This window comes from Lampetra fluviatilis, chromosome 20 (assembly GCF_964198595.1).
Source record: "Lampetra fluviatilis chromosome 20, kcLamFluv1.1, whole genome shotgun sequence".
Classification (NCBI taxonomy): domain Eukaryota; kingdom Metazoa; phylum Chordata; class Hyperoartia; order Petromyzontiformes; family Petromyzontidae; genus Lampetra; species Lampetra fluviatilis.
In genome coordinates this window covers 1,053,879-1,065,106 of record NC_136294.1, presented here as the reverse complement: position 1 = coordinate 1,065,106, position 11,228 = coordinate 1,053,879, and the positions used below count along the sequence as shown (strand labels likewise).

At 49.4% G+C, this 11,228-nt stretch overlaps 1 protein-coding gene across 1 annotated transcript; it reads left to right on the top strand.

Moving 5' to 3' along the window:
* Nucleotides 1-444: 444 nt before the first annotated feature.
* LOC144937733 (keratin, type 1 cytoskeletal 11-like) lies at nt 445-10,412 on the top strand. The gene is made up of 12 exons (XM_078865171.1): nt 445-485; nt 2,094-2,187; nt 3,000-3,332; nt 4,389-4,471; nt 5,346-5,502; nt 6,027-6,191; nt 6,540-6,665; nt 7,052-7,272; nt 7,571-7,665; nt 8,006-8,024; nt 8,411-8,491; nt 9,151-10,412. Exons 2-11 carry the CDS (start codon nt 2,101-2,103, stop codon nt 8,469-8,471), a joined length of 1,347 nt encoding a protein of 448 aa, XP_078721297.1. The 5' UTR covers nt 445-485; nt 2,094-2,100; the 3' UTR covers nt 8,472-8,491; nt 9,151-10,412.
* The last annotated feature ends 816 nt before the right edge of the window (nt 10,413-11,228 follow it).

Here is an 11,228-nt window from a genome sequence, read left to right as displayed (position 1 = left end):
GCTGATGGCCTAGTATTTCGTTAACTGATTATCCATATATTTGTTTTATCAATCTCTATATTGCCACACGTTGAAGCAGACACTACGCACTGATTGCAAACGTTACTCTTCAGACACAGTGACACGCTGCACGCGTTTCATTATGAAGCTCAGTTTTTGCAGGGTGGATTTTTGTTGAATTCCTTAATGCGTGCGTAACGTCTGAGCAAACTCATTTCTCAACACCGCACGGATTACGCGGTGTTCTCAAAGAGACAGCAAACGTGTTATATATTTTTTTCATAGACAAAAATTGACATGAATTATTCTGGCTTAGGGAGCTAATCCACTGGACATGTCCCAACCCTGAGATGGGTGGAGTCACGTTCCGCCCATCGATCTGAGTGGAGATATAAGGACCCGTGTCCTCCTCTGTCCCTCATTCTCTCACCAGAATCTTCTCAAAGAACCTCCTGCCTGCCAGACATCACCCGACACATCCACAGGTATGGCTGCAGTGGTCTTCTTCTTCTGTGGATGGCTGATGTTGATATAGAGGCAAATCATTGTCAACAGTCGTGGAGTGTAGTGTACTGTTTTTTGACGATGCCTTCATATGTAACTGTGTGTGAGTTTATAGGTCTCGACGTGAGTCTATGGGTCTCAGTATGAATCTGTAGATCTTTGTGTGAGTCTATAGGTCTCCATGTGAGTCTATGGGTCTCAGTATGAATCTGTAGATATTTGTGTGAGTCTATAGGTCTCCATGTGAGTCTATGGGTCTCAGTATGAATCCGTAGATCTTTGTGTGAGTCTATAGGTCTCCATGTGAGTCTATGGGTCTCAGTATGAAGCTGTAGATATTTGTGTGAGTCTATAGGTCTCCATGTGAGTCTATGGGTCTCAGTATGAATCTGTAGATCTTTGTGTGAGTCTATAGGTCTCCACGTGAGTCTATGGGTCTCAGTATGAATCTGTAGATCTTTGTGTGAGTCTATAGGTCTCCATGTGAGTCTATGGGTCTCAGTATGAATCCGTAGATCTTTGTGTGAGTCTATAGGTCTCCATGTGAGTCTATGGGTCTCAGTATGAATCTGTAGATATTTGTGTGAGTCTATAGGTCTCCATGTGAGTCTATGGATCTTCTTCATCGTATGGCTAATGTTGATACAGCTCAACAACTGCAATTCCACATTGAGGTGGTTAATGAACCAGATCATTGTGTCAGGGGTACCAGAGTGGTGTATCGCTGTGATGATGCCTCCTCCTTTGTAGGGTACCTGTATTTGTGATTGAGGCTTTGAGTCATTCGATGTTCCACGGGTCTGTTCTGGGTGCCCACAGTCGCCGCACACTGCCTGTTTTTCTGTGTGTGTACTGCACATGTCCCATTTGTCCGTCATCGAGTATCAACTGGACCTCCGATTAGCACAGTTGGATATGTACGGTGCGAAAGAAGTGCAACATACATAGATACAAAAAGGGCTTCATAGCGCATCGGACTCCTCCAGTCTAAATAAATATTCTGATAAGTATCGGCAACTGCTGCTGCCGCCACGGTTAGTGCAGTGGATGTGGATCAGGGGTTGTGGTCCATGAGCTTCAGGGTGGAAGATAGACGCCAGGGATCTTCTGCGCCGTCGGGTCTCTCACGAGGAGGAGGAGACGGCGGCGTTTGGCTGGAGTGGTGCTCGCCTCTGATGAGACGACGAGCAGAGATGTGATGATGATGCTGCTGCTGCGCTGGCAATGGCTCTGGAGCACAAAGAACAAATGAACTCAACACATTCGTTAACAACGCACGTTACATATAAAACTAAACTCGGCATTTCAAGAAATGGCCCTTCATCTCTTTATTATGAACAAGGGCCATGAGCCCAAAATGTTGTCTCTCGTGGTCTGTTTCCTTTAACGGCAGTGCTATTAATATAATGTGTTGAGTTGTTGTTACCTGTGATTACGGCTGTGGTTAGGGTTGCCGCGATACAATACGATATTGATGTTCACGATACGACGATGTATCGTGATGTCCGTTTCCTGCTTTTTCTGTGGTCTCCTCTCATTCTGACCGCCGCACTTAACATCTCTCCGCGCCCGGTCGATCTCCATGACAGAGACACCATGACGTCCACAATGAAGATCCGTCACGGAGGTGTGGGAGGCTTCTCCAGTCGATCGGCTGGTGGCAGCGTGGGGACACGGCGCGTGGTGAGTGTTGAGAGAGGGGGCCTCGAAGCCAAGGCCGTAATGTATAATATATATTGGGGGGGACACATCCCCAAAACCTAAATAGTTTCAAATGTGTGGTGGCCCTCACACTGATGATGTCTCATCGGCGAAAGTGGCCCCGCTCTGAACATTAGTGAAGAACACTGGACCAGAACGTGACTCAGGCTGAATGATCTCAGCCGGGGAGGGCCCTGTTGAGCTCAGCAGCTCCGTTACAAGGACAACCACAGCCCTAGGCCGTCAGCAGTGGCGACAGTCAGAAGACATCGCAGGGCGGAAGAAATGTGCAAACTAACAAAAGCAAAAACAACAAATTATTTACACGAAACCCATGCTAGAACTTAGTGCAAACAGGGTAAATAACAATATATCGTGTTTGCGTATAAATTAACAAGTGTCAAAATAATCTATGGGACCCTTTTTGCCAGTATCAAGATGATGAAAAAATAACATGCTTTACGCTTTCAGTAGGCTATGAGTATAAAGTAGTAATAATCAAAGATTTATATAGCGTCATTCTTGCTAATTGCATCTCACAACGCTGGACAATAATGATATCCATAATCACACGAAGGGGCTAAATCCTATTTAAATAACAATTGTTAAGTAAATACAAAACTCTCAGAAAATAAAACAATGACGAACTAATTGAAGAAATGGGACATCAACACAGTTATCACAACGAATGGTGCGGATACCAAATCTACTCTATCTACTACAGTGCATACATTCACATTACACAATTATTATTGTGAATAGAAGATATTTTAATTCTTCTTCCCCGGCAACAGGTGAGCAGCTCCTCCAGCACGTACGGTGGCGGCCTGCGCGGAGGCCACAGCATCATCGCCGGCGGCTGCTACGGGGGCGGCCTCGGGTACCAGAGCAACTACGGCCTGGGCATGGGCATGGGCCTGGGCGCCGGCATCATCCACGGCAGTGACGAGAAGCAGGAGCTGCAGGGCCTGAACGACCGCCTGGCCGGCTACATCGAGAAGGTTCGCATCCTGGAGCACGCCAACAAGGAGATCGAGATCAAGATCAAGGAGCTGCTCAAGGGGAAAGGTCCATCCATCAAGGACTACAGCGTCTACTACTCGGCCATCGAGGACCTGAGGGCCAAGGTACTCGGCCGCACCCAGCGCTGCTAGCTTTTACACTGCAGGCCAAACCCGAACGTATTTCTCTATTATGAACAATGCGCAGTCGACTGCGAACTCAGCAATAGCCGGACCAGATCTCGGTAGAAATAAAATCCTGCTGCCACCTGACACACAGATGCCAATTCCTGGATTGGCCCGGTCAAACTCTGAAAGGTGCCAACCCTAATCACATCTCTTCCCAATGTCCCAGACACTATGGGATTTATTGATAAGATTTTAACTATCCTTAATAATACAGTTGTTAACTCTTTAGCTCACTGTGTCCATCTTTCTATCTGTGGGGTGTCTGTAATAGAGGCCACAATGACTATCGTAAGAATGATCGAATGTTAATTAAACTGGAGAGCCTAGGTAGGCTATTGAATGGCCTATGATGTCAGTCAAAACTCTGACCTCACCAAGTGCATCTCATTTTTGTTGCTTTTAAATCTGGAAATTCAAGGTGCTTTCCCACTCAAAGGAATGAGGTCATGATCTCAGGTACTAAACTAATATAAAACTATTTTCGATTTTACCAGGAAAGATCCACTGAGCTGTGTAGCACTTTTTCGGAAGCGACCTGGCCACAAATGACAGCTCAGCGAAGTGGCTTATCATGTGGACATCTATCGCAAACCAAATACTCTAAACGGGTGATGTTGATTCTAAATGGGAAGAGAAAAACCGGAAGACCTGGAGAAAAATCCACGTGACCACGCGGAGAACACACAAACTCCAAATATACAGCAGCAGGCGCCAGGGTCGGGATTGAACCCATGACCTCCTGTATACCAGGCGAGGTAGTTAACATCTCACCACCGTGGCACCCCCAGCCCTGCACCAGTCGAAGACATTCCAGATTCCTACGTTGTTGTTGTTTTTGTGCCTGGTTGTCACCCATGCAGGCACTCTTCAGACTCAAACCTGATTATCTTCCAAGGCCTGATGAGATTGGGTGCACTCCAGGTGGTTTGGTCATTGGCTTACGCCCACTTATTGTGTCCGCATCTGCTCACTATGTTTCATTTGGTACCACAGATTCTGACCCAGACCCTGGAGAATGCCCGGGTCAGCCTGGAGATCGACAATGCCAGGCTGGCAGCCGATGACTTCCGTTCCAAGTGAGTGACTTTTTTTAAAATGCAGTTAACATTTTTCAGGTCGCTGGGTATACAGTGCAGTGCACTAACCACCGCGCCACTGCTCCACACCCATGTCATTGTAGAATGTGTTTTTATGAGGCACAGATATTTTTACTGGGGACTTACAAATCAGTGTAGCTTCACCCCGTATTAGACAACGACCTGTGGAAGTTGACATCACAGAACTACATCTGATATCCCTTCATTTGCCTTTTATCCACACTGTGTGGTATCACCTTCTCACACGCCCTGCTATAAACGTGATAGTTTTCTTTAATTCTAAGTGCTGGATATATTCCAAGTTAACTGCAAAATATAATTTGAACGTGATAGTGTGTCCATCAATTAATAAATCAAGGCTCTCAATATTAGAGGCAGTGGTGCTTCCCCGGGTGGCATTAAAGTCAAGACACCGTCCTCGTCTTTAAAGTATTTCACTAATACCCGTTGCAGATGTCACTGCTCGCTTGAAGAGATGTAAGAAGTAATTTTGTCCTATCCACTTCAGCGGGCCGTCCTTTAACACGAAGAAAGGCACTTTGCGTGAGGTGTCTGCATATGTCCTTTCCGTTAGCTAAATTGTACCAAATTACCCATATGACGGAATCTCAGAAGTAGTTATGTGGTATTCACTTCCTTGGGCTGTTCTGTAACGCAAGCACAACCCTTCGCATTCGCCACCCACGTTTGTGCTCAACATCCATCCAGACCCGTTGGATAAAATGTGCTCGCTTGACGTGACCTCAGAAGTAGTTCTGTGGTATCTGCTTCCGCGGACAATTCTCCTGGTCGTCCGGCCCTACCCATTGTGCCGCGACGAGCCGTCTGACAACGCCGGTGCCGCTCCACTCAGGTGGGAGACGGAGCTGGCGCTGCGCAACTCGGTGGAGGTGGACATCGCGAACCTCAAGTGCCTCCTGGACGAGTACAACATGGCACGCATGGGGCTGGAGGGAGAGATCGAGGCCCTCCGGGAGGAGCTCATCTTCATGAAGAAGAACCACGAGCAGGTGCCCTCCACGTGCCCCCCCGCCCCGGCAGACACATTTACATTGCCCGTGATTTAGCTGCCGTGCATTCATGATCATGGTGGGAGGGGGGTTGGGAGGGACAGAGAGAGAGATGGACAGACAGATCTATAGACTGACAGACGGATAGACAGACAGAGTTCTAGAAAGCTGGGCAACTCAAAGGATAGACAGACGAACAGACAGGCAGAGGGGCAGACAGGCGGGCAAATTGACAGAGAAATCTCGAGACAGACAGATAGACGGAAGAAGGGCAGATAGGAAGACGGACATTTTTTGACACAACTGCCATTCACAACTAAGTGGCAGTGACGTCACCACGGCGCTCGTGCCATGCTAGGTGCACTTTGAGGCCACATGAAGTGTCGAAGGCCCGCTGGTGGGAGGTTACGAAACAGACCCAGCAGGTGCCATGTGTTAACTGACTGAGATGACCGGCAGACGCACCACCTGATGATGACCCCGTGGTTGTGCCCCGTGACTGGCCCCGTGCCGCCCGCTTGCAGGAGGTGCTGGCACTGCGAGCTCAGATCGCCGACACGTCCATGTCGGTGGAGGTGGACAACGTGAAGGGGGCCGACCTGGCGCGCATCCTCGCCGACATCCGGTCACAGTACGAGGGGATGATCGCCCGCAGCCGCGACGAGGCGGAGGAGGCCTTCCGCAAGCAGGTGCGGCACGCACAGACAAAGCTCCCCCGTGTAGCCTCCTGAAACACCGTTGGAGCGAGTGCAGCAAGCGAGCCATCGTTTGAGGATGAAAGACACACCACTCGACTAATCACTTGAACCCTGACCCTCCTCTCTCTCTCTCCCTTGATCTCTTTTGTCTATAAATCAACCGTTCTGCTCTCCTCCTTTCTCTCCTCATTTCTCCTCCTCTCCCCACCTCTCTCCTCCACCTCCCCCGCTCGCTCTCTGCTCACCCATTTCCTCCGCATCTCCGGGCCTCTCTGCTCCTCTCCCCCACCGCCCCCCCTCTTCCCCGCCCTGCTGCTGCTGCCGCTGTTGCTACTGCAGCTGGAAACGGTGAAGCAGGTGTCGGTGCAGCAGAACCAGGTGACCATCACGGTCAAGACAGAGCTGCAGGAGACGCGGCGCTCCATGCAGGGGCTCCAGGTGGAGCTCGACTCCATGCGCAGCATGGTGAGTGGCGTCCGCCAAAGACTCACAAATCGATCCATGGACTCGCATACAGACCCACAGAATTACATAGAGACTCATAGACTCACATATTAACCCACAGAATAACATAGACACTCATAGAACCACGCACAGACCAATGGAATCACACAGAGACTCATAGACTCACATATAGACCCACATAATTAAATAAAGACCATTAGACTCACATATAGACCCAAAGACTCACATATACACCCATATATTTACAAAGACCAATAGATTCGCATAGATATCCATATACTCACATAGAGACCCGTAGACTCACACAGAGGCCCATATACTCATACAGAGGCCCATGGACTCACACAGAGACCCATAGGCTCACACAGAGGCTCTTAACCTCGCAGATCCGCTCGCTGGAGGACACTCTCGCCGACACAGAGGATCGCAACGCGCGCGACCTCTCCGGCTACCAGAACATCCTGGCGCGGCTCGAGGCCGAGCTCACGTCCCTGCGCTGCGACATCAACCGCCAGCTGAAGGATTACGCGGACCTCCTCAACATGAAGATGAAGCTCGAGGCCGAGATCGCCACCTACCGCCGCCTGCTCGACGGAGGGGACACCAAGTGAGTCGCGAGGGTGGTTGGTGGTGGTGGTGGTGGTGGTGATGGTGGTGGTGGTGGTGATGGTGGTGGTGGTGGTGATGATGATGGCTGCAATATTGATGATGATGGTGGTAATGATCTTGATAATCGTAGTGATGATGGTGATGATAATGATCTTAACAGCGACTGTGATGATTGTGATAATGATGGTGATTATGATGGTGATGATAATTTTGTTGATGGTGGTAATGATGATGGTAGTGATGATGGTGGTGCTGATGGTGATGTTGATGGTGGTGATGTGTGCCACGCCCCGCAGGCTCGCCAACATCACCGCGGGCCAGGCCCCGACGGTGCTGCTTCCCTCGGGCGGCTCTTCCTCCACCGCCAACCACGGCGGCTTCTACACCACCGGTGAGGCTCCACTCCTCCTGCTGCACACCCCACTCCTCCTCTTCCTCCACCTCCTCCTGCTCTTCCCACTTCTCCTGATCCTCTTCCTCCGCCTGTTACTGTTCTTCCCACTCATCCACCTCCTCCTGCGCTTCCCAATCCTCATTCTGCCCCAAAATTCTTGCTTATAAACAACTGGCAGTGCACCAGCAACGCTTTCAGAAAATCTGACTCGACGGTTGAGACACTGAACGTCGAAACCGGTCAAATTTGTTACATTATTATATTATGTTCTCCACAACGGTGCAATAATAACATCAAAAAGGCATATTTTAATCTTTCTCGTTTTGACCTTCCACAGGAGGCAGCGCCGGAATGGGGTGAGTGTTTCCAAATTCACACCGACGATGATGATGATGGTGTTATCGGAATTATCGTTAAACCTTCAACTCTAACCAGACGAGAGACAGTTCAGACAATGATGCCGCTTAAAGGCCCGACGAGGTGAGAATGTAAATAAATACATGAATAGCAAGATTATGATATTATTTTATCATTGCAGCGTGACAACAAGAGATCATAATGATCACAGTATTTTAGTGATGATGACAATATTATTGTAGCGATCATTATTATTACAGTGATGATGATCATATTGATGACAAAGATGTTGATGATGATATCGATGATGATTTCGATGACGATGCTGTTGATGATTATAATGTGAATGATGAAGTGAATGACGATGATGATGATGTGTATGCAGTGGCAGCTCCAGCAGCACGATGACCATCACCCGCTCGTCCTCGGGCAGCCAGGTCAACTAGAGCAGCGCGCTCGCGGCACGGTACGCCCGACGACTCCCAAGATCGTCGAACCCACGTGGCGGATTAGGCCACGTGCTGCAGTATCACTGACCCTCCACCACCCGACGAGATTGCCACATTTACACAGTGAACGTGATGTACACCGCAAAAATAAATGTGCTGACTTGAGACTTCTCATGACTGAGTTGAACATCAACGAACATTGGCATACAGCTATACCACGTGACCTAACCCATAATCAAATATGAATCGTTGACCTGGCTACGAAAATCTACACTTTGAGACAACTAACCTCATCCACAGCCATGACGCATCATTGTGCGTGTGTATATGCATGCGTGTGTGTGTGTCGACGGAGCCTTAAAGGAGCACACCTAGTGCGGTGCGTAAACAGCAGCATTGTGGAGACAAAAGTGGCCGGGCGTGGTGCTAGCGACCTACCCAGTAGCGTAACGAGCGTGGGGGCAAGGGGCACCTTGACCTCCCCTGGTGGCCAAAGCTACGAGTTGGGCCACCCTTGACAACCACCATGAAAAATGTCTTTATGAAAATGCTTTCATTTTACGTTCCAAGTTGTATTTAAATTAAATTAGAGCGGTAACGTGTGGCTTCCGCAAATGGGCAAATCAAATATTGGTGCCCCACCTGACGCCCGCGTGTCTCCGTGTGTGCCTTGCAGATGTCCACGAGAGGAAGGTGTCATCGGTTTGCAGACCGCACGAGCCGAGGGTGACACGTGGCTTGCATTTGCTTGATCTTCTTTTTTACATATAAACTCTCTACATCTCGACTCACACGGCGCGTCTCAACGGCAGCTCACACACGCGCCACATCGGTGACACGAGGGGAGGGTGGGACCCGAGAAACGATCAGCTCTTGTAGCTAAACACGTAAGGGTTTGTCCTGGGGTGTCCGACAGAAGTTTGAACCTTCGTGAATCATCATAATTATCGTTTTCAAAATACTTTAAAATCAAGTCGATTTGAAGTGTTTTTTTAAACATAATTAACGGATCTTCTAGCCCATGTGGGATAGTCGGTGGCACGCAGGCTAGGTGTGTAGCTGCAAGACAAGAGCTCTATTGATGACGACGCGTTGGGGCACATCAGTCGGGTTTCCGTTTCTAGCCTTCCTCGATCCGAGGGGCTGGCCATGAGATGGGACTCTCCTACGCCACTGGGCTCTGTTTTTGGCCGTTCTTGCGAATCGTTGTCCCACACCGAGCCCTGCTCCAGCAACAGCGTCATCAATCCCAGCCCTTCTGAGTCAGCCTCGGCCTCTGTGTCTGAGACGTGAGTCACCATCTTCTCCAGGAAGCCTCCGGGTTTCCGCAGGACGTATTCCAGGAGACATCATCTCCGGAGCACGGCAGTATTTTTTCGACATCGACACGCCGAGACGTTTTGACAAAAGCGAGGGGACATCGTAGTTTTTGTCAGCCAGGGAGAGGGTGGAAGTGTACCGTCATTTGTGAAACTCAATTAAAAATACGACCATTTAAGATGAGAGCGGTTTGGTTTTATTATTTTGGGCTGCGTTTTTAACGGAACCAAGCCAAGATATATGAGAGTTCGGGTCAATGCGTGTGTGGATGTTTTCCAGTTTAAAAACCGTCGACTACGACAAACTCATCTGCAACACGCCCCATCTCAGCAGATTTCGGACGCCGAACAACGTTGAGCCTGGATAGCGCTGGCAAAGATAACCATCACCACCACCACCGCTGTGTGCAGTTGTAGGAAGTAGAGGGTGATGCATTGCACTCCCCGCGACTACCACCACCAAACCTGCACTGACCAGCGTGATGAAGCACGGTCTGCATGGTTAGGCCCTCATCCAGCAGTGGATTGGCAATCGCGGTACTGCGCGTGTACGTGTAAGAAGGCCGGTGTGAGCCGTGACGAGCGCTGACGAGGGTCGTGAGATGAGGTGTAACGGAGCCCCCCCCCCCCCACTTTTACCCGCCTGCTTATTTTCTGTACCGGAGAAATCCACACCGCCAAGACATTGGAACAATAAAATGTCTGCATGAACAAATATAATGCCGTCAAAAATGTGTGGTTTGCAACTCCTGCCACGTGTGTGTGTGCGTGTTGTTGAGCATGGCTTCAACGTGCACACAGCCTGGCGAATGACGGTGGTTGTTGTTTGAGTATGGAGTGGCAAGTGTAGTGAGAGGTTAGCGTGCTGCGCTACGAACCCAGCCACCCGAGTTCGATTCCCGTTCACGGCTAACACCAGTGACGATTATCTGAGCCGGTCCTGGGCCTCCCCTAAGTCGACTCAGCCTCACAATGATTACTTGGTGCGATTTGTAAACATCGCCACGAGGGAGAAAAAAGACGGCCAGGCATGGTGATGGCCACCAATTCCCTCGAGTGCCATGCTGCCCTCTGTAACAGCACTTGCCCAAACTGTCAAGGCTATACGGGGGATATTTGAGTCAAATTGTCGTGGTTTTAGTTTGACAACCCTAGTTGTATGCAGCTTAAATGGATCGAACGAGGACCCATGTCTTCAAGAGAGGGCTCCTCTTGCCTGTGACTTTCAGACGCTGACCTGCAGAGTCAAGCAAAGCTCGACTCTGCTGATGAGACACTGGGTGTCGAAACTCGTCCAGAGATGGCTTGCAATATATTAATCCTGCTGAAATGATGCACTCCCAGAAAGCCACGGGGGTCGATGTATTGTGTAAGAAACACTTTTTTGTGTATGTGGAGAGACATATGGAAGAGACATCTGGTCTCTGCTTATCTG

Coding starts and splice junctions, on each gene's coding strand:
- LOC144937733 (XM_078865171.1), top strand. CDS start 2,101: ATGACGTCCACAATGAAGATCCGTCACGGAGGTGTGGGAGGCTTCTCC. Junction 3,333..4,388: donor TCGAGGACCTGAGGGCCAAG/GTACTCGGCCGC, acceptor TTGGTACCACAG/ATTCTGACCCAGACCCTGGA. Junction 6,192..6,539: donor AGGAGGCCTTCCGCAAGCAG/GTGCGGCACGCA, acceptor TTGCTACTGCAG/CTGGAAACGGTGAAGCAGGT.